Source organism: Thermobia domestica, chromosome 8 (assembly GCF_964235325.1).
Source record: "Thermobia domestica chromosome 8, izTheDome1.hap1.1, whole genome shotgun sequence".
Classification (NCBI taxonomy): domain Eukaryota; kingdom Metazoa; phylum Arthropoda; class Insecta; order Zygentoma; family Lepismatidae; genus Thermobia; species Thermobia domestica.
In genome coordinates this window covers 69372179-69397190 of record NC_137461.1, presented here as the reverse complement: position 1 = coordinate 69397190, position 25012 = coordinate 69372179, and the positions used below count along the sequence as shown (strand labels likewise).

At 34.7% G+C, this 25012-nt stretch overlaps 1 protein-coding gene across 2 annotated transcripts in view; it reads left to right on the top strand.

The window, feature by feature from the left end:
* The window catches only part of Schip1 (Schwannomin interacting protein 1), a 523495-nt gene that overhangs the window by 473184 nt on the left and 25299 nt on the right, over positions 1-25012 (top strand). Inside the window, exons 7-8 of one of the 2 annotated variants that reach the window (XM_081768603.1) lie at positions 19802-19919; positions 22662-22825. In XM_081768603.1, the coding sequence (XP_081624729.1) occupies positions 19802-19919; positions 22662-22825 (282 nt within the window). The remainder of the gene's footprint in view (positions 1-19801; positions 19920-22661; positions 22826-25012) is intronic. The other variant, XM_081768604.1, reaches the window with a different exon arrangement.

Here is a 25012-nt window from a genome sequence, read left to right as displayed (position 1 = left end):
ATATCATTTTTGTGACAGGTTAAGAGACGAAACAGAAGTCTTCCAATAAGTAGATACCGATATACTTTTCGACATGAGAAAAAGCTTTCACGACATATATCCGGGAAGACAACCCCCAAGTGTTCTTTAAGTATTAATTAACGTCTATTAGTGAAATGTAGTCAGCAAATCTGTCCATAATTGCCATAGATCCTGGCTTTACACTTCGAATTTCGCTATCTCTTAATTATTTTGCTATGTGCACAACACTTTGAAGGAAACTACTGGTGTCCAAACGATGGGCCACGATGCCGTCAATAAGATATCAAAAACTGTCACGTTTGTCGTAAAAATCAATAAGATTTTTAGAAAAGACCGAGAAAAGTTAGTTAAGGAGGTTAAACCATTCATCTTTAACTGAATGCTCTGTGACGTCATAATTTGCTGCTCTCTGAGTAAACCACACGGAGAGGGGAAGAGACAAGCGAAAACTTGATATTGAAAAAAAATGTGACAAACAAAAGAACATTGAAAGCGTAGTCGGTGGTTGTGAGTACATATATTATTCTTGGATCCTTGACTGCGCGTCTACTACAAATACCTGTTATTCCATCCTCCTGCTTCATCCCCCTCCTTTTCTTTGCTCTACGTGCTTATCACTGTGGTTTATCTGAAAAGAGCGAGCTTCTACGTCATACATCGGCCAGTTCAACCAATTTCCAACTAAATAATTGTATACAGGTTGCATAATTTACACACACAATGTTTTGTTCAAGGAATCAAGGACGTAGCCAGGACAGAGTGGCTAAGTATTGTGGGTCGAAACAATTGAATAAGTTTAAAAGTGGTCCTGCTTTCTTTGACAATGGTAGAGCTGTGGTAGTGCAATCGGTGTGGCGCCTATCTACCGTATCTTGCTTTCGATTCCCGGGAAGTATTCGATTATACCTTCGATCCAATATGGCTCAGGAGTTCACCTTTCGTCTTTAAAACCTCACCGCACCTGGGAAAACCTGACGAGTAAAGCTAGCCGGAAAGTGATACTGACTACATCATCTTCTTCCTGCATGTGCCGAAGATAGATACTGAAACTTACCTGCACCCAGCCCTTGGGGTTATAATGGATGTGTCTCGAAGGGCGAGAGGTTTACCTTTTATTATGATATCATGCAACTGGGTCTTATAAGAGTTTAACGCTAATCCGTCAGTCCGTTACTCCACATTATGGCCCTTAAACGAAAGCTATTTTTTTAAATTGTAACAGATTGCTACACCAGTTACCTCGTCCAAGTTTTTCATGGGGTAACGGTGACTTTAACGGCGGGTATCCATGTCCCATTTGAAATGCACCTTGTCACACACACAGGTACTTGTTCCATTATATAAAATTTGGAGGTTCGGTGCGCAAATGAAGGAACTCCCACAATGAAGAACGTAAGATCTCTTTCCTTTAGCCATGCGTAAAAGTGCCCATTAAAACTCAAGCTGTGCAGGAAACATAGTTTAAATGTCAACTAGGTTATGCAGCATTCAAGAACATACGAATATTAGACTATATTTTAATAGGAGTCAATTCTAAACTTTTCAACAGCCCTTTTTCCAAATTACATATTATACTTATATTCATTATATATTATCATATTATTATCTTCCTTGTAAACATATATATAATTTTTATAGTTCATCATATCATTAAAAGCATTTTCATCTCATTTTCAAGTTTATAGCGGCTGTATTCAAAATTATTATATTTATATTAATATTCTCACTATATTTATAAACATAATCAAAATTATTAATTATCTTTCGTTCTGTTTTCTATAAAGCTGCACATCATCTGTGAACAAATAACAATATATTTGCAACAGCTTGAACTGATTTTATATTTCTACGCATTAAATATAAATACATACATGATTTTACAGATGGTTTAGCTTTTGACGAACGATCCGAGGTTTTTTCTTATTACAGCTTCATATTTTTAAGCTGAATTGGTAGTTACAAAACACAAACCCATACTGTGTAAACTATTTATAAAATTGAATTTCTAACTAACTTTTAAATTCGATTCGAAAAAGTTCTTCTTTAAATTTTAATCTTAATATCACAAGATGCGGACCAGACACCCCATCACCAAATGAATTTTATGTAATGCGCTTCGGGACAGCTAGATAATAGCGGCGCATTACACATTTTGTATTATTGAAACAAAGGTGTGTAATTCTAGACTTCTTGAAGTTATATATCGTGCCGACATCCTCCAGCAGTTGACATCTACCGGACGAAATTAAAACTTCTAGTCGTGATCCTTTATACTGTCTTTAACAGAATTTATATTTTACTGCTTTCTTTCTGGACAAGATACATAGTTTTTTTTTTTTAAACTTCATCATGATTCATTAAGGAAAGGGCACTTCCTGTTGAAACAACGTGCCATAAATAAGACAATATAATGTACGAGGCTTATTGTATATTCCAACAAGATTTCCAAAACTATTTCTGAAAAAGAGTCGATATTTATAAGCCATTTTAAACAAATACTCAATGAATATTATAATGTGTATGTTTACTTATGTGCCAAACAATATGACTAGCTACCTGATATCTGATATGTCCACTTTTGGCTTTCGAAACAGCAGCAATTTTGTTTGGCATGGAAAGAATGATGCCTTGATAGGTGGCTGGAGGCATGGCGCACCACATCTATACAAACAACTCACTCAATTCCTGTAAATTCTGTGATTAGTTCGGGACTGACATTCAGTGACATCAGAAAATTATTCAATTGGGTTAAGATCGAAAAGATTTGGAAGCCATTGCAGCAATTGAAACTCAGTACTGTCCCCCTCGAACCACTGCAATACAACGTTCATTTTGTGACAAGGAGTGTTGTCGTGCTGAAATATATCATTGCCACCTAAAAATATGAATGGGTGCACGTGGTCAGCAATGACCTGTCAATAACTAGCAGCCGCCATGGTGTTCTTGACACACACTACTGGACTCATGGGTAACCGTGTGAGGGTTCCCAAAATCATAATGGAGCCATCACCGGCCTGACATCGTCCTAATGTGCACATCTCGAGAACCTATTCCCCTGGAAAAACGACGGATTTTGATCCGGCCAGTACCGTGGTTCATCGGACTATACAACGTTGTACTATTACTCTGCGGTTCAATGACGATGGACACGCGCTCATTCCAGTCTAATCGAAAAATGAAATGAAATCTTTAAGTTTTACGTCCCACGGTTATGCCGGTTAGGCTAAAGAAGACGGTGATTATGAGAAATGAATGAAATGGTGGAATGAAGAAAGTGGGAGGAAACGGGAGAACCCCGAGAAAACCCACGAGTACGATATTTGTACACCACAAAGTCCACACGACGCGAGCTGGGATCGAACCAGGGACCCCAAGCACCGGAGGTGAACGCTCTACCACTGAGCCACCGCGCCCCCTACCCAGTCTAATTGATTATGCTCTGCTGTTAGCATTAGTACACTATGAGATGTCGGTTGTGAAGGCCCATATCTAACATGTACGGTGAACGGTGTGCTAAGACACAGTTTGCGTCCTATTCTTTTGTATCAAACAACCTCGACAGTCCACGGCATCGAACATTTTTAATGAGGTGTGTCCGTTTCACCGCCCGTTTCACACATTTGTAAAACACTAACCAGGGCAACTCCTGAACACCCGATAAGTCGTGCTGTTTCCAAGATACTCGTTCCAGCCGTCTAACCATCACAATCTGACTCCAATCAAATCCTGATATATCGCCGGATTTCTACGCACAAGTACTACCCGTCTGTCGAGCGGTTCTATTGTGACTTGTGACTCTTTCATCTGCCCAACGACTTCGTTCAAAAATTATCGGGGGTTCATAATGTTTTGGTTGGTGAGTGTATACCAATTTGTACTATTTGCACGCATTTTAAACGACAATCTTTAGTGTTGCGGACGTGACTGTTATACGTACTTCCTAGACAAAGTCATGCATCATTCTTTTCCTTCCTGTTTCGTAGGAGGAACCTGACGTAATCTACAAATATCGAGAATGATTCTACGTCACTGCTAATAGGAAATAGGCTAATCTATCTTTAGAAAATGTGAAAGCTAGGAAATTCTGTCACTCTGGGGAATTGAAACCCAAAATCAGATTTTTTTAACAGAGAGAGAGAGGGAGGGAGTTCTATATAACTTTGCTTTGTATATAATTTTCGAAACGAAGTAAAATTGGAAAACCGTCCGTACATTGCTGTGCAATTAGGTTTTCCGTATATTGTTTCGACTGGAGAATATTTGAAAGTCACAAGTAAGATGAAACATCCTGTAATGTGCAAATGGGTAAAATTTTTCTATTTAAGTATACCTTAAATAGATTAGTTTGTAATAAAGTAAATTACTACAAATAATAACCAACTTACGTCATGGCAAGTGGGGTAGAACCTGCTTGCAGAGAAGTACCTTTAAACACATTCACTTTCTTTAGAAAGACACTATACCATGGTGATATCTACCTGGGTATAGTGGGTAGTATATATTGTTAAAAAACTTACACATATTAAACAACTGCTCTATTGGTAAAAACATTTTCGGAGCAAGAGCGAGGTGAAAATACCTATCTAAATAGTACTCTTGAAGCCTCTATGTAAAGATCTACGAAAACTGTCTGAACCTAAAAAGAGCCAATATTAATTTTGAAACCTTGGCATATTAGCTCAAACGTGATTCAGTATTATTACTGCGGGCACGGTGGCTCAGTGGTAAAGCACATATCTCTAGTACGTGGGGTCTCTGATTCGATTCCCATCCAAGGAAGGTTGTGGTGGACAACATCGTATTCATGGAGTTTTCTCGGTATACTCCCGATTCCTCTCCATTCTCATTCCACCATTTCTTCCACATCACTCAGTTGTCTTAATCAACCGCCTCCTTTAACCTAAAGGACATAACATAGGACGTTAAACTGAAAGAATTCTCAGTTCTTCAGTATTTTATATGCTTTTTGAAAACTTCAATGGTTCAGCCATGGTCACAAAACTTCGAAACTTAATGTAACTCATCTTCCTACGAAATACAACGGTAAACGTTTGCATAGCAGCATATATCGCGTGACAATATAATATTCTATTATTACTTTTATACATTTTTGTTCTTGTCTGATATTTAATATGGATACTAGCCTTTTCGTATGCAACCAGCGTAGCTTTGGAGTAGTTAGGGATTACCTAGTACACAGGAGTTAACATTCACAAGTTCGAACAAAATTTCAGACTTTTACAACAAATCTGGATTTTTTTTTTAAAAAAAAAAGCTTTCTTTAAGAAAATAATAAACAAATCATACTAAAAAGTAAATTAATAAAACAAAACAAAAATTAGCTTTAAAAATGCGCTTTAAAAAATAAAACAAAGCGTACTAAAACATAAAATAATAAAACAAAACGGAAGATTAGCTTTAATTTTTTAAAAAAAAATAAATAAAACAAATCGTACTAAAAAGTAAAATAAGAAAACAAAACGAAAAATTAGCTTAAAAATGCGTTTAAAAAATAAAAAAATGTACTAAAACATAAAAAATAAAACAAAAAGAAAAATTAGCTTTAAAAATATACTTAAAAAACAAAATTGTACTAATAAGTATAAGAATTAATTATATCTTCAAGATAATTTTTTTTAAAATCTATGTTTAAGAGTTATTGATAGTTTTAGGTTATTTATCTCTTTAACTGTAGTATATATTGTCATCTTCCTAATGTCGTAATGTCGTAAAAGATTCATGGGAGTGTATATTAATATCAGTTTTCAACTTGATAGTTAATATTGGTGTATTTCTGAAAGTGTCGTTTGTTCCTTGTCATGATCACGAATGATATCTTTGAGAGCCATGAAGATTATTTCTTTGGTCAATTTTCTCCAGAACTCAGCATGGGTATTTACTTTCAAGCGTATCATTCTGCTCACTGTCAATTCGTTTCGATTCATACAGACTGGATGTCTCATATTTGGAATTTATTATTATTATTATTATTATTATTATTATTATTATTATTATTATTATTATTATTATTATTATTATTATTATTATTATTATTATTATTATTATTATTATTACAGAATTTATTATAATTTCATTATATACGTGTATTAACAGGCAAATGATCTTTTATCTGTTTAAACGCTTATTTCTTAAGATATTTCCAGATTTAACTTAAAATCAGTAGAGTTGGATATTGCCTTGTTCTTTCTACGAAATAACAGATATACAAAATAAAGAAACATAAACATGTCAAAATATATATATAAGAAAAAGAAAAGGAAGAATCTAAATTTAACGCCAAAGAAACAATAATAATTTTGTTTATCTTTACTCTTGAAAAATCCTGATATTCTTCCCGGAGTTATATAAACTTGGATATAACAAAAAAAAAAAATCTGTGCGCGAGAGAAGGGGAGGACACCTTCGCGAAAACCATGTAAGAACACCTGTATTGGTTCCATTGTCCAGCATTGATGTGATCTGGAATTTCGTTCAATACTCAAATATTTTTTTACGAGGGGAAATAAGCCACAGACGTGCAGTCTTTAAAGTCGAAAAGTTCTCTATATACATATAGTCCGCCCTTCGACGAAAAGGAGTTTTTAGCTTTTGGTGAAATATTTGTAAGAATCGAGGAGCACCGGAGTAGCAGCTGTACTGCTCTGGGGCTTGTTTTCGTTTCTGGTTGCTACACAGGAGAAGTTTAAAGCTCCCTGGTATGATGGAAGACGCGGTCTTGTGGAACCACAGTTATTACTAGAGCTTTCGTTGGGTTTGTTTACTTCTCCATCTCTTGATATTTGACCGTGTACATTTATTCTGAAAATAACTATCTCGTTTTCTGTCCTCTGGCTTTTGGGTCTTAAAGCAGAACATACTGGTTGCTTCTTGTTTTTCGACTTTTACGACGCACAAAATACAGAGACAAATAAATGTTAGGTGTCACATAAAGGTCTGAAGATATGAGACCAAACGTATTAGAACACAGAACATGATTATTTGGTTTGTTAATAGTTTTTTACTCGTTGCTTACTTTGAAATATTGATTTAATGAAAGTGGCATCATTTGAAGCAACTTGTGTGTCCAAAAATCTTGTGCGTACAATAATTTGCTTCAGTTGCCGGTGAGTGGCTTACTTTCTTTGTTTTAATAGATATATCACTGGTATGAATTCCTCGGTCGATCAACTTGACTTTTCTTTTGGCGATACGCCCTGTCGACACTTTTCTGAGATTTATTATCAATTTTTTTTTTAATTAGAAAATCACCATTTAGTGTTTAACAAGTGACATTAATTCGGTGCAGGCCCGTATGCACGGGGGGCTAGGGTGGCTCCCCCCCTAAATTTTCACTGCCTCCCCTAAAATTTTCACGGTAGGCTTGCAAATAAACTATAATATGGTTGGGTCGGCCCTCCCTAACTTCTACCGGGCCCATCTACAGTTTTGGGCTGGCTACCGGCCTGATTCGGTGATATTTTTTTTGAGAAATGCCTATAAAATATAAAGTGAAAAAATTAGTATTAAAACAGGCATGTGCAAGTTGGAACAGAATGTGGGCCAATCACAGAGGACTTACTGGGGTCGAAGGCCGTACGAGACTATTTACATTGAATAGCCATATTCGATAGAGAAAGTCGCCTGTCGTACACAGACATCACAGGAACAGAAAAACAGCAACCAAAATATTTTACTAAAGGAAAAAAGGAAAAATCTAGTACTACTTTCTTACTTTTGACGAGGTTCGAAGCACAAACCTCAAGGGAAAAGGTGGGGGTGTAGAGAAACGTTGGTTTCTGTATTGTTTTTCTCATTGTTGCCAAGTCGCGAGAGATGTCTCACATTATGCCGGCAAGAGTTGGAAAAAATTTCAATTTTGTTTAAGAGATTACGTAAGAAATTCATTTTCAATAATGGGTCAGGCGGGCCGGATGAAAGGGTTCAATGGGCCGAAGCTGGCCCTGGGGCCGGGTGTTGCACGTGGCTGTAGTAAAACATATTCTTTTATGACCATTGAACGCAAACGTAAAAGAATCTTTAACTGTACAAGACAGCCAACTTCCCCTTAAAACCTCCCATACGTTTCATTGTAAACAAAACCCTGTGAGAAGGGGAAGGAGAAATTGGAGGTAGAAGATGATTCTTCCCAAAATTCTTGAGTTTACTTTATATAATAGCATTTTAAATAGTGGCGGCTAATGTTAGTGTTGCAGCGTTGCGCATCGACCAAAGTATTTCAAGAAAAAAAAAATTATTATCAATAGTAGTAAAGAACAGAAAAAATACTTTTTAAAACTTGCATAATACACTTTAAATAACATATTTTTTACTTCTGTAACTGTCCGTTCCGTTAATCCGTTTTAAAAAGCGAAAAATAATCCGTCACAGAGTCTCTAATTTATATTGTGTTGCAGCGAGCATACAACGACCAGATTCCTTCAGCGCGGCAATTAGAGCAAATGTTAAGTCTCCTTTCCCCCATTTCAGGAGTTAAAGGGACTGGTCGTTGCAGTACTTCTGCAACACAGCACGGTTTCCAGTGAGCGAGAAGGTTTCTCACGCTAAATAAGATTTCTGAATTTTCTTTCACTACCAATTAGCAAATGGAATTTGTTTTTATGCATTCATATTTTTAAATCACGGGACTATATTGAAGCAAATCAATATAATGAGAATTTAAAAAAGTGATTGCAGAATTACAAAATAAGAAAGAAAATATCTAGTAGAGGAGAAAACAAATGAAAATAGACCCGCATTTACAAGTAATTCTTAGCTTATATTGATAATGAAGGCTTCTTCTACAGTAATTTGTGAATCAAATATTAATAAGTCAGTATGTAGAATCGCTCCCCCCACCCTCTGTGGATTGTATTTTAGTAGGGTCTATAAACATATTTCTTTTGTAAAATAAGTATATTTTATATTCTTGATAATTTCCACATAAAACTGTATGATGGGGAACGCCACATTGAATTTGGGACTAGTTAGCAATGCTCAGGGGCGTAGTCATGAGGGGGCCCACCGGATCCGGACCTCCCAAAAATTTCGAAACTTGACTAACATTTATAGACTTTCTTAACGAACTATACTTGTTTAACTAAGAAGCGATTGATGTAGGCTAAATATTTTATTTTACGCCTCATCATGTACTCTTCTTTTCTTATAAAAATAATCGTTCCATCATTTTTTCTAAAAATATAGATGACAGTAAGTAAGAGTTACTTATCGTCTTTTCGGGTGCAGTATAAGACAGGTTCCATATTATGTAGACGTATTAGACCTCCCTCAAATACTTTGGACCCCTCCCAGTTAACATTTCTGGGTGTAGAATGGCAGTGCTGTATGTTTTGATGTTCTTTGATTTTTGGCTCCTGTTACATGCTGATCCTTCATCTGGCGAGTTTCGAGGTTTCCTTTCCAGAACATATCACATTGGTAAGCATTGTTTCGCCTCATGTGGAAGTATATTGTGTTCCAGCATTGCGTAACAACCATGCAAGACGGATGATTTGGAATGTAGTTTTCTCTTTTACGCACATGTGTGTGTGTTGATGTATGAATATGTGACATTCGGAATTCATATACCAGTTCCTATTTTGTATCAGCTGTTTTGGTTTTTAATTATTAGGTTTAATTTTATAGTGTGTGTTTTAATTCTGTAAATAACCTACAAATTCTGAATGAATTGTATACCATGACTTCTGTAAATAACTTACAAAAAAACATTGACCAGCTTTCAACTGAGGAAAAATTTGCAATTAAGGCTTAGACAAAACAAGCAAAGGGCAATTCAGGAGAGTGTTCGAAAAAAAAAAAAAAAACAAATCCAGTTTAAATTTACAGGATATCTTATGGCAGTAGTGTTGTTTGCACCAGATACATTTCCTCAATTTATTTTAAATTTTCCTGGATAAACTGTGAATAAAGTGTGTTCAATGTACATTTTTTATAACACTAATCTCTGCTACGAACTCTCTTCAGTCAACGCTGAAGAGGAACTCGGATCACTGTCAGGGACTGAGTTTGCTAGAATGAATCGTTCGCAATAATCTAGAAAAAATATTTAGTGAATCTACAAAGCTTCTGAAATTAATATTAACTGTACCTATGGCGTCAACAAAAGACGAAAAGTTTTTCTCCACATGAGAAAGAATTGACACTTTCAAGGAATCGAATGTCCCAAGAAAGGTTATCACCATTGGTTATGCTTTCCATCGAAAAAGACCTGATAATAAGAATACCAGAGTTCAACCAGCATGTATTAGGCAGATTTGCTCCCATCAAAGAGAGGAGAATGAACTTACTAATTAATTAAGGTGATTAATCGAATAAAATGTTCTGCATTTTTTATTTTTTAAAAACAGAATTTTATTTAATTTAACATGTCACATAGCATTTGCAACTAAAGTTATGCTGATTAGTCAATGAGTCAACTTTATATCTTCTGTGTCTTATCGTTCGTACTGCAACACCCGAAACAACAATCCACCGGTCGCCACTGATTTAAATACATTTCATTTTCTTTCTTTCTTTCTTTTTTGTCTTTTTTCTCTAGAAGGCTCCTTTCTAGGATGTTTTCCTAGATACTACGTGTGTGTGTGTGCGTGTGTGTTTTCACTATAACAATGATTTTTATAAGTACATGGAAAACTTTAATTAATAAATTAATTAACATTCCTCTATGGTAGTCAAACATCGTGTACGTGGCTTTTTTCGTAATCCTCGTATTTCCTTCCACTTCCTTCATTCCATCATTTCATTGATTATCATCGTCATCACCGTGTCCTTTAGCCTCGGTGCATAATCACTAAGTTAAAATAAAAACTCCATTTCATTAATTAATATTTGTATAGGATATTTTATATCCTAAATAATTACGCCGAGAAATTCTGGTATTAATAATCTATTTGATGTTCGCAATGGTTTTTAAAAAATGTGAATATTCCACATTTTATAAATAATAAAGGCAAGACACTTTAGACAAATTTAGAGTACGACATACAACAAATACGATAATCTTGTACCCTTTAAATCCTTTAAATAGCAATTCGTGATAATGTTCTTTCACAAAATGTTAACAACATTCCAAGAAAGAATAAAAGAAATTAACATTTATATTGATATAGAAATGATCTTACACTGTTATAACATTTTTAATGTGTCAGTTCTATTTGAAATAACCTCATGAATCCATATGTAAATAACCTAGTTCAAAAAATTATCAATAAATAGGCAATGAAGTGTAGAAATAATCTGCCACATCTTTCTAAATTCATGATGTGATGACTAACCTTCCTGGGATAAACAATTTGACAGCTCAAGGTTAATAAAAGGGAGATTAAAAATACATTATTTTGAAAATCCAAAATCACATATGTAGGTTTTCCTCGAAACCTATACACGAGGTTAGGAAATAAAGTCTTAAAAAGATATATTATCCAGCCAAAATAATCTGGAATGTCTACTGAAATATTTATCGTAGCCTTAACAAAAGTTGAACCGAAAATTTTAATCACAAACAGAATATATGTGCATGATTAAGGGGTTTATACATATATTCGCGTCCTTTTCTTTCTTGTAACTGTGGAGCATACACGGCCGCCCAAGTCCCATAAGCATAGGCGTAGTAACTAGAAGTGTGCCTGTGTACACTCTAATAAACGGCCGAATTTGGGGGTTTAAACTTCGTTGATCCAAGTCAGTCTGTAGTATTATTGGAATTTCTTATTATGATGCACACAATGTCCGAAAGTAATCTAGGATTTAGAGTATTAAGAGATTTGGCCTCATAGAGTAATGAAAGATCGCTGTAATCCATTTGAAATGTTCAGCGAGAAAGATTTTCGAAAAATATTCCGGTTGAATAAAACTTCAGTTTTAAAGTTGTTGGGGAATATTGAAGAGCAGTTAAGTTTAGGACTAGCTCGGGAGAGTAATACTCCCGGAAGGAGAAACTAAATACGCGGTTCAGATTGGTTAGCGTTATCCGCTTCTTGTCACGTTGCATATATATATAGCAGAAATAAAACGCTTGCTGATATCAGCCCTCGTGGCCGAGCATGCTAGCGCTACGGGCCAGTAACGAAAAACGCTTTTGGCGTGGGTTCAAACCCGGCCCAAGGATTTTTTTTTAAATTTTCATAACAATTTTTTTCATTAAAATAAGATGAAAATAACACTCGAAAAAGTGATTTACTTACTTTTGTGCAGATAAGAAGAAGAAGAAGAAGAAGAAGAAGAAGAAGAAGAAGAGTAGTAGCAGCAGGAACGGGTTAGAAGCCCCGTAGAGCTCGTTTTGTTCCACCTTGACCATGATATAAATTTTGTAGCCAACTTAAAACAGCTGGTTAGGGTAGCGCGCGAAAAAAACGTAATTTCGGGAGTATTACTCTCCCGAGAGGGTCGTGTTAAGATTCCCAACAAAAAGAAACAATTGTGTTTCGCCTTTAAATTGCTTGCTAATTACAGTGCGTGTTTATGCAACTGGAACCTTCCATCCCCATCAGTCCGTTTACATTCAATAATGTCATTTTATTTTTCCACTAATGAAAGTACAATACATTTCTCGCGTTCGGAGAAAATTTTTGCTCGTGGTTTCATTATTTTTTCCATCACAATTACGATCACTGAAATTAGACTACTCATAACTCTATGCACACAATCTTGAAAGTCAAAAATACCGCCACGCGGTATGCTTTCTTCATTTGTTACGTTGTTAAACGAAGATTAGAGACAAAAGACAACCAATCAGAGTCGAATTTACAAATTGACCGAAGTTTACTTAAACGAGATGTACTGAAGTTCGACTTTCAATGGTGCAACAAAAGTTCTGGAACCACGTTTAAACTTGAAAGTTTAATGTTGAACGCGTTTAAATGAACGCTCGTTTCAACTTCGTTGGTGCACGCGGCTGAAAATGGTTTAATTCTTCTTTTCTCTTCAATTGTAATGCATTTTTATTTTATTTTATCTATATTTCCTCAATTCATTCAAAGGACATTTTATCTGAGCTTTAATACACTTAAAATCCATTAACATGAGCACATGAGAAGGTTTTAGTGAAAGGGTGAGTGGAGTTAAATTTCATTTGTGCGTACACATATGAAAATTTATGTTTTAATTACCTTTATGCACACCAGGGGCGCCCGAAGAAAATTTTCTAGAGGGGTCCATTTTTATTGTTGCTATATTACGTCTGGCATTTCTGGTATTTAATATACGTGATTTGTTATATTACGTATAGACCTACATTTTCGTGAGAAGGGAGGGTGAGCCCCACCTTGCCCTCCTTCGAGCGCCCATTATGCACACTCAAATGAAAAGTCCTAAATACATCTGTGCCTATAAGTAAGTAAATTGTAATTTTCTCTTCTATAATCCTATCATGTGTGTGTATATATAACATATAAAGCCGTTTCATATATGTTTTCTGTGTTTCATGAGGCGTTTCTAAATCCATTAAAATGATATTGAACTTGTTAACAAACAGGAATTTAACTTAGTTTCTCCTTGATAGTTTCAGTAGTGAAAGTAAAATTAAACAAAAGATAATATACAGAGAAGATATAAATTATAAAAATAAATAATGTAAAAAACAATAAACCGGAAATTTTTATTCCATGCGTAACTTTACTTATTTTTATCAATACAGTTCTTTTTTTTTTTTTTTTTTCATGTATTTCATGGTCAGTTAAGAACTTCAACTTTCGTTGATTGTATGCCTATTACTTTACCCTATAAACTAAAATGTAAAATTGAACCGTTCCGTGATAGATTTTAAGACTGTAATTGTAGTTCAAAATTTTATACAAGAAGTTAATGTCCTGTATGAATATTTATTGTAATTTTGTACCGAATTTGTGACTTACATAGTCTATATTACAAAATTATCTTTCAATCAAGTATTTTACAGTTTTTCGTTAAACTACAATTACAATTGAAGTTTGGAAGACCAACTTTTCGAGTTTTAAGTGAAAGTTTTTAAAATGTTACTACAAAAGCTATTAAAAACAGCGAGATAGTTTATTTTATGTAGTTTAATAATAATAATAATAATAATAATAATAATAATAATAATAATAATAATAATAATAATAATAAAGTTAGGCAAACATTATTTATTAAAGGGCCGCGGGGCTCAGTGGTCGAACGTTCACCTACCCTTCGTTCGGTAGTCCCTGGTTTAATACCAGCTTTCGCCAAATGGACTTTGTGGTGGCCAAAGCTCATGTGTGTGGAGTTTCGACAACATATCACTCAACTAACAAACTGTTAGATAGACCAGAATCCTTTATAGGTTGCTGCGCCGTTAACTTGAAAAGTACAATAATTTTCTCACGCGATTCAAAATCTGAAACAACAATTTGTCTTTGATTTTGCATTTGATTGTACTTGAGTATAGCATTCCTTTCAGCAGCTAGGTTATATGAGAGGTAAACTTTCAGCTTAACATGGGATCCGAACCACATGAGTCTACCGCCAGGAATCAAACCCAAGCCTTCCAAAGGCACGTGCGCTAACCATATAGTCACACTACATATGGTTCGATTTTGTATTTAAATTTATATGATAAAGTAATATTCATACAATCAATATTAAGTTACAGGAGTTGAAATTCCTAACTGATCATAAAATAAATGGCGTTAGTGTCCTCCTACTGCATTACTTTATTTCTAATGGTACACAATTTTAGCAGGAGAAACTGGTTTACTCCGACCTCTCCTCCCCTCTTCAACACCTGTGTTCACAAGGTCCACAACATTGCTTTGCATTGCGTTGTGTTTTTGTTAACGACTTCCAGAGTTGCCAGATAGTTTTATCGCTTGTATATTTGGTTTCGAGTTTTATTATAACATTTTACAAAAAGTGAACATATTGCTGGTAGAAATTGATATACTAACAAAAAAGACCCTTATCTCATATTCACTTTGTTTTACACGTGTCATGAGATTACACATCAAAGATAATTTCTTAGCTTACTGCATCTGGCCAGAATGAAAAAAACAAGAAAGATGAGTTGAGAAAGCGTGATGCTTGTGGTGTGAAATATGTATATGTTGATTTGAAGCTAATTTTATACCACCTGTGCTATTATGAGTATCTAAGTGTTCCTTATTGGTGAAACATTGTTTCTCAAGGACAACACATGTGATAAAATTACACGTAACACGTTGTGCGTATATGTGCATTATGTTAAAGAGTTGAGATAACCTGTTCGTACCACTTGGTGTATGACTGTTTACTTGGTGGGAGGTAGTAGTGCAAAGTGCAAGAGCGTATTTATGTTAATTTATATGTGTTGTGAGTACAGGTAGAAAGTATTAGCAAATATGTTTGAAAATCTAGTTACAAATATCAAAGCTAAAACATCAAAAGTTACAGAAAATTTAAATTTAGACACGATAAAGGCTCAGGCAACGCGCTTATCAGAAAATTTAGATACTTTGAAACACCAAACAGCTCGTTTATCGGAAAATGTGGCATCTTCTGTTAAAACTCATTCTACTCGTGTGTCTCAGTACATACGTTCTTGGCAAGAAAACGATCAGGAATCTGTGAACGAAAGAAATCATACCGACTACAGGAGACGAACCAAATATGATCTCAAATGGCCAGTGCTTGTCGATAATAAAATGCAATGGATTACATTGTCAGAGGCAGACAGAGAGAAAATGCTAGCACAAGAGCAAGAAGATATCGTTGATAAATTTATTCGTGTGATTACACCCAGCGAAGAAACTACAGAAGTAAGATTTTCATTATTTAATCTGTAAACATAAAAAACTATGTAGATTTTTTTGAGTTTTCTGGGGGAACCCATTGAGTACTCCTACCCCACAGTAATGTCATATTACAATAGAATAACTGTCATTTATTCCGAAGTTGGTCGTCCGCCTGGTTTTCGACAAAAAGCGTAGTAACAGCTACGAAAATTTAAAAATCATTAATTTTTAGGACCGTTTCGGAAGGGTATAATGGAATAAAGAGGGTAGGGTCGGTTCAGGTCAGGTTAGCTTATGGTTAGGGAAGTTAGGATCCATTTTGTTAAAAATTAATAAGAGTGTAATTTTTCATCTCTGCATAAGGATACCAAGTGGAGCGTCTCTTTATACCTGCTGCAATGTTCAAAATACAAATGCTCATTACTTTCTCACAATCCAACCATGCAGAAACCTTGCGCGAAGTAGTTTCCTCCGCTTGCCACATAGTTCCATGTTTATAAGCGCTTATAAACGAAAACAACTTTCGCTCTCGTTACATATTATCAAGCACAGAATCGAGTAAATCATATTTCTTCCCGGCGAATTTTCAAAATTTTGCTAGAAATGGACGATCAACTTTTGAACGTAACCTGTAACTAAATGCGTGGTAAAAGCTTGAACTCGCATCTTTATATTCCTGTAAGGACTGTTGAAGTATTCATACAGCATATTAGTGGATCTTACAGGGAAGGTTGTAAAATGCTGGCCCGCACACGAGGTGAAGATGGGTTGTTAGCCAGATTGGTTTGTTTCTATCAAAGCTCAATACAAAGTTCACACAGTAATGCCGAGTGAGTGAAGGCGGGTTAGTAGCGAGGTTGATTACTTTCTTTATACTACTCAATGGATGTGGACCAGTGTTCTAGAACCCTGCCCTGTTCCAGATCATGAGGAGAAACCATTGAGGATTCGAGTCCTTCTAAAGAGCATGAGCGTTTTGTTACTATTGCCTATTGAAGTTGAGCGTTCCCTTTTCATTACCGAAGCTGTGTGAGACGTAAACCTATAGTTTAAAATGGAATCCGAACCATCGTAATCCGTGTAAATTTTAATGATATTCAATTGAGAATCGAACCCAGGACCTTGTGCACCAAAAGCGCGCACGCTAACCATTAGATCAATAGGGGGGCTATGAAAGTTTTTTTTTTTTTTAAACCTTCTTCGAACTTTTTGTGGTCGTAGTTGATTTAGTAGAATATTAATTAAGATTATTAAGAAGACCAAAGAGATATGAGCCCCGTGTTCGATTCCCAGTGCGAGAGGATTAAAATTTATATAGGTTACGGTGGTTTGAATTCCACCTTAAACTGTAGGTCTACTTTTCGCGTAGCCTCGCTGCTGAAAAGGGACGTTAAATTTTAATCTAATATAAAATTCACATTCATTAAAACGTCATTTGGGTCGACAAGAAAGAAAAAAAATCTCAGCACCTCGCGAATCTTGACTACCTAATGGTGGGTTGATTTAAATCACTTGATTTAAAAAAAAATAAAAATCTATTTAAATCAAAATCTGAAATAAATTAATGTAAAGTGAAAATAGGTAAAATTCCGTTTCTGTTCCGTTATTTCGATTATGTAAGATAATAATCATAATACAATGAAACTCAAATGTACAGCGCAATATGAAAACAAGTGTCATGCTGAGGATGATTAGGAAAAATCCCGTTTTTGAACGGGTAACAGGGGAATCCTGCTCCCTTCTCTTCGTAACATAGGGTTTTTAAATCGTTGACTATTCCACCTGGTGAATCACCATGGACATTTAAGACGAAATTTTTTTTGTGAGACCGTCTGTTTGTTACCAGTTAATGGGGCATATGTAGAGGGGTCCGATTCCCTCTCCGAAACTTTTTTTTTTTAAGATTTCATAATTTTAGGCGAAATTTATGTATTTCGTGTCGTAAGCCAGTTCTGATTTTTTTTTCTTTTTTAATATACCCCTTCAAATATTAGTAACTTTTGTGAAAAAAAAAATGTTATGTTGATTTAGTTGCTGTACCTTTTTCTTAATGCTTCAGAAACATTGAGATTGAAATGGGTTAACTATTGGGGATTAATTCAAAATTCAACTCCAATACTTTCACTCAAATGGCTAATTAATATTTAGTACTAACTTCTAATGTTTTTTCTTCAGTTTGCGACTTGTATTATACAAGGAGAAAGATTTGATTTAAATAAAAAAAATCAATAAAGATGATTTTTTAAGTCATGATTTTTCCCACCCTGCTACGTAACTAAATAATCTTTAAAAAAAAATACGTATGTATGGAATAAGTTTGCAGTAAAATTAAAATTGTGTTTTAGCTTCGACTTGTTATTTATTATATGCTTAAAAGGAAGTTGCAATAAATAAAAATGAACGATTATATTATATTATTGGAGAAATGGGAGTAAGCAACCGATTTTCCCTTATGCCGTATTTATTATATATGCGAATTCAGTGAAAATTCTAAGAGTGGAAAAACCCACGCGCGAGTCTAGTGTCTAGTGCGCGTAACTTTGGTGTACATGATCTTTGATTAAATTCCTGGGGGAGACCTTTGAAATTTTTAACGCGTTACAATGGTTCAAATTCCAGTTTAACCTTTAGGTCCTAGTCTCCGATAGCCTCGGTGCTGAAAAGGGATGCAGAACTGTAATGCAAGCAATCGAAGAGTAGAAAAGAGAGATTGAGCGAGATCGAACTCGGGTTTCTTAGCTTACGGAGCCGGTGAACTGCTCAGTTTATTTTCTGAATAGCCACACATACTCTTTCTGTGTTGGTTATGTTCAAACATGCAGACGATATGAACCGTACTACAGTTAGCTACTGTTGCACTTAGGCAATTCGGTTTTTACATTAATGAAACGCCTAAGGCGGTTGAATTTGTTCTGAGAAATGGGGAATCAACCGAATTTTCGATTATATAATTGGTGTAATAAGCAAATGGGAGAAAAATTGGAACTACATTTCACCAACAAAACTGAAATAATACACTCCGTAGTAGTTTTCTTTCTCAAAAACTTTGAAAAGTGTAAGCCAATTTATTTCAGTACAATTCATTTAAAAGGTCATTATCTCTGTTAATTGTGTCTTTAAGATATGTCCTGGATGCTTTTCGGCCACGTATGCTGTGGTCTTATTCACAAGGTTATTACTTACATGGAGACCGAATCATTTTACTTTTTTTAGTGCAAGGATTTAAAATTGGAATGAGACCTGATTGTTTATGTAGATTTCTTCTTTCTTTTGTGTGTGTGTGTTTCTGTGTGCGGCGATTCGTCGATTTAACAATCTGTATATACTTAACCGTTTCAGAGAATTCTAGAACACTTACAATATGATACTCTCTTAGTTCTGGGCGGCCGCAGTTTCTGAGTCGTAGAGCGTTTATCTCTGATGCATTGGTCCTTGGTTCGATCCCAGCTCGCGCCAAATGAGCTTTGTGGTGGACAAACACCGTGTGCGTGGGTTTTCTCGGGTTCTCCCGTTTCCTCCCTCTCTTCGTTCCATCATTTCTCATATTCATCATCTTCTTTAGCCTAGCCGGTACAACCGTGGGACGTAAAACTGAAAGATTTCGTTTCATTTTTCTCTTAGTTCTGCCTGTTTTTCCTCTGTACAAAAAGAAAAAGAAAAGTTAAATAAAGTTTATGATAAAATACTGTAACTTGAAGAAAATAGTGTCCTCTTGAAAGAGTAGTATATATGCTTAAATAGTTATGTTCATTCTGACATTATTGACGTAAGAAATTGTATAACTGGATATATACCTTTGCTGGTGACTGTACCTACACACACAGTTTCTTTTGCCGCCCACAAAGCTCATATAACCTAAAGTCGATTTCATGTCCCTGAAAACTAGATGAGTTCTGTATTTGTTATATCACTGGCTCTCAAATCCAGCACATTAAGTTCGTTTAAATGAATGTTTTCGGGGCAGTTACATGCTACAAGCATTTTTTTTTCTTTTAATATTTTTGCATTATGTAATAATTTTCCTCATTGTTTTAATGTGTAATTCATCTTGCTTACAGCGGCGCAATGACAGGGAAGAAATACGCAGGAGACTTGCCATGGGCTCCGATGCCGATGAGTACTACGGGGGAGAACGACCGGGCAGGAAACCCAGTCTACAGGCTCGACTTCAGAGTGGTATGTCAAGTTTATTCATTAGTCATTAATCAATACGAAATATATTATCAAGATATTCGAATGTAAATATTACAAGGTGGGCGTCTTGGTTTTACTATTCTAAGCCCTTTGATTTCCAGGTATCTAATTTCTCTTGCAGTGCTTCCTTGATCTCGTTCACCAACACAATGGAGATAGCATATTCCATATTCCCAACTCTCATAAGAATTACCGGGGTGTTATTGTTATTGATTCCTGTTCTGAGACTTTTTTTTTTTTTTTTTTTTTCGATTTTGTCTGTGAAGGTTTCTTGAATGGTCTTTATTACAATGTAATTACAAAATAGAATTAGGCTATATTTTAAGACACAGACCATACGTTCCATGCAAATCTAATGGGGTTAAAAATTGTTCTTGAAAATTCGTACTTTAGTTTTAATAGTGAATTCTTATTACATATATAAAACTCGGGAACAAAATGTTTGATGAAGGCATTGTTAGTCCTATAATGTCGCTTCGTAGAGTATTTTTTCCCCTTCCCCCTAAAAAGTACCTGCTTTACATACATAAAATGCATAAATCGAAATTTTGACTATGTAATAATATAGTAAGCATAATAAGTGATAACTGCTTTAGACATGGATTTCCACATAGTTTATCTTACTGCACAGTAATACAGGACATTTTTTGTTACCATCCTTTACACGTTGTAATGTTAAATTGCTCTCTCTTTATTATCTTACTTTTGTACTAAATTTCCATAGTTTAAATTTCCATCCTCTTGAAATAAATCCCATAACGTGCCTTTTGTTTTTCAAAATAATTATTAAATCTCTGTTGATTTGAAAATTACGAGCGTTAACTAATTAAAAAATGAAGTTTGAAATATATGAATGAAATCATAAGAAAAATGTAATGAGTTTACATTTTCAAAAACCGTTTTAATTATTGTGCCGAGAGATTTGTTTTATGCTACAACGTTTTTACTTGCGTACAAACAAGCTTATATACAACTAATCGCAATAACAGTTTAATATGTATAATTTCGGCAATAGTAGTACAAAAATATGTACAGAGCTCCTCTGTGGTTAAGCGGTTAGCTTACGCGCCTTTGGCGTGGGAGACTCGAGTTTGATGCCCGAAGGAGCTTAGGTGATTCGGATTCCACGTTAATCAGTAGGTCCCGTCTCATATAGCCTCGGTGCTGAAAGGGACGTTAAGCTCAAAATCAACTCAACTCAACTCAAAAATATGTACATACGTGCGTGAATGGTGAATAAGGTTTTAGTTTTTTTTTTTTTTTTTTTTTTTTTTTTAATCGATCTAAATATTCTCATCAATTTTCTAATGCAAAATCTGTAGTTATAGCAAAAGCAAGAAAGAAATAAAAAAAAAAAAAAAAGAAAAATGTTCGTCAGTACTAGTAAGTATTTAAGATAATATTAGGGAATGTATGCTTTGTTCGCTTTACAATGTTAGATACTGAGTCCTAGTAAATCACGACAGACAATAGTGAATGAAATCGTACAATAGATTTTATGTCGTAGTAAGTTCTATCTATCTATAATGAGTGAAGACTATTAGAGATGTTTGAGTCGAAAATTCAAGGAAATTCTTTGTTCTGTTATTCTTGTTTTTACTATTATAATTTAAAGCTTAGAGAATAGGTGAAGAAATAATAATAGTATGTGCTTCGTATTTGGAATATTATTGTTACCATTTCCTGTGCTTTTATAATCCATACCTGTATCTAAGGCACTGCATAATTTAATAAATATTTAATGAGTATAAAATTTAAATAACTTGTAACAAAAATCAACATATTTTTAACGTACATTGTTGATAGTTTATTTGTCCAATCGTGTACATATAAATGATAATATGTTTACTTTCAGATAATGAAAACGTTGCGGAAGCTTTACTTTAATCTTCAGCTCAATCTTGTTACGTGCAAGAGAAATTCAAATCATTATTTAATTAAACAAAATAAAAAAAATAATAAAAACTTTTACATCCGTTGACATAAAGCTATAAAATACTTCGTTATTTGAGAAATTTGAAGGTTTTATTGGTGCAATAACACAAGGAAATGATATTTTTGTCATGTATTAAATTACATATTTCTGAGTTTTACTAATCTATTTCTCGTTGCCTTAAAATTCTTTTGAAATGTGAAGTTGCGAATGTTCTGTTCGGTATTACTGCACCATACGGAAACGATGTAACGTAATAATCCCATGTTACAAAAACCCTGGCTGACCGTACATTTTATTTTCATACAGTAAGTGTACTAAGTCCCTGCCTCTAAAACCCAGAAAGGTATAGGTTTCTCAGTTGGTGTATCTTCAACTCGGTAATGTGTGGCCAGCCTCCATTATTTCTAGAATTTCACTCCAAGGTTCACTATATCTTAGTTTAATCATCTTCTTCTTCATGATGCTGAGTTCACACCAGCAATTCTGTGGCCGTCACCGGGTGTCGAAACCAGGAATATGTATATATATTTGTTTAATGAAATTAGAAGCAAACGCGTTTTATTGTTATCTTCATTACAACAAAGTATTACGATATTTTACTCACTAATTTTTAGTTGACAGATTTTTAAAAGAATGAATAAATACCCAAGGTTTTTTGAACACGTCTGAAATTCCCATATTTAAAATTAATACTAATGACAGTATTTGGTATATTTTGCTGTTGTGTGATTGTAGCATGTAAGAAACTAGTATAAATATTGAACTTTGTACTTGCCTAACACGAGTAGTGTATTTATCCCCTACAGGGATGAACCTGCAGATATGTTTTATGAATGAAACTGTGTCGGACAACGAGTCACCTAACTCAGATACAGAAATAACTAATTCTTCCATTCCTGCGAAGCCTGAATCTGAAAAGGCATCGCCCAGAAGCCTTCCTCTTCCAGTAAAGGTAAGTGAAGCGCTTTTGACATATTATCAGGTATGAGAATGAAAGAGAAATTGATACTCTCATGATTATTACATGTGATGTATGGCAGTGATATAAAATAGATGATACACGCTTGACATGTGAGAAACAGAAATCCATTTTAAAGTGATAATTCAAGTTTGAAAATGTCCCGTATGTTCAATGTCAGTGGACGCGTGAGTTTGAAAGAGAGCCTCCTATACGTTTGACAATTACACGGCTTTGTGCTGTTATGTCTAATGACAGACTTAGAACAGCAGACGGAAAGGAATTCACACGGAAGCGGTTAGACAATAAGGGAAATGAGTAAACAAACCTATTTAGCACTTGGGTCTAGCTGAGTTCTCAACAATCAAGTGAAATATTCATCCTGAGAAAGAGGAGAGTTCATATACACCTTCTCCAAGTATTCCCCATATATAAAACTATTTTCCTCATGAGTGTTCGGCTAGTATATTTGGTCCATACCGTGCATTCTAGTGTTAAGATGCATCTATAAACCAGGTGTCAATATACACCCTCTTCTCCCCAGGAATTAAATGTGTTTTCAGAACTTCTATTGTCTTAAGGTCAAAACCCAACATACTGATTTAATACGCAAAATAAAACAATAAAATAGTTATGAGGTGAAAGGGGAGTACAACAACAGTGAAAGTTGGTGTTTTTTTCATGTATCATCAATAAAAACGTTTCTGGAAAGTATATAATTTCGTACGAAGTTTTGGGGAGTTCTCTAGCAGTGATTTGGATCTTAGGTAAACACAAAATCGAAAATTGCGTGAAATTGATTGAAACTCAAGCAGAGAACTGCGGTGAAGCGAGTTACGTAGGTTGATTTTGAAATTCATATCATTAATGCTTGTCTTGATTAATTCAAGGATAACATGGAAACTTACTCAAGAGAAAATAGGCGAGCTAAGAAACATGTAAATGAACACAGGATATAAGACAGTATATGAAGAAGTTGATACATGAAAGTGAAGTGCTTTACAGTCGAAGATTTTGAAAAATTACTGATTTTTAAACATTTTCATGTTTGACAAATTTGCTTTCGTATTAAATAGGCTGATTTCATTATTCAAATCACAAAAGCTAAGTACGAAAGTAAATAAACAATATATATATATATATTTTTTTTTCACTTTCAAGTATAATCTGTTAAAAAGTAACGCGTACTATTCAGCAACAAAATACAGATTGTAAGGGAAAAAGTTTCACACTGGGATGTTAGAATTCTGATTTAGCATAGTCTCCATGCATCACCTTCTGATACAGTTTGGGTATATATATATATATACATATTTTAAAAATGTTAGTAATTATCACTAATAGATAGATCACATTTTTTCTACTAACAAGTAATACTTATAGTAAAGAAGGTAAAGAATATAGTAAAATTAATGCAATTACAGTTGCAAATTAAGAGTCGAAGAAACTTTCGAAGGTCAGAAATTTCGGTATTTCAAAAAATCAGCGGTAAGAGCTTGATAAAAGATACTAGGTTTTACTAATAACGTTACATTTTTTCCTTACGGTAGTGGCTCTAGTGTGGGAAGCGGTTAAGTATTTCTGCTTAACCTCGGTAAAGGTACTGTGATGTATACTTCGTTTCACAACTTAGAAATTAATTCCATACATAAATTTCTTCACGAACATTACTCCTGATAGACTGAGTCAAAGTACGAGTGTATGTAAGAGTCGTATTTGTGGTATAAGGTATTATAATACAATAGTAATAATATATGGGAACACGGTGGCCTAATCATAGAGCGCTCACCTCTTCTGCAAGGAATCCCTTGTTCGATGCCAACTTATGTGAATTTATGGTAGACATATTGTGTCCATGGGTTTTCTCGCGTTCTACCATTTTCCTTCCACATTCTCATTCTTCGATTATATCATAATCATTCACTTTAATTATTAGTCTGTCTCCCTTAAAACTTAAGGGGTATAATTGTGGAACGTTAAGCTAAAAACACAAATAAATGTAAAATAAATAAATAAACTTTCGATTATTAGCTTTCCGGTTGAACTACGCCATATTCCGAAAAGTGCAGAATTGAGTAAATTTTCTTTGATGCCAATGCGTGTAATCAGTACGAAAAGTTAATCCAGGGTGCATAGTAAAGGAGGGGGATGATTTATTGATAGGATGAGATTTAGAAGGAC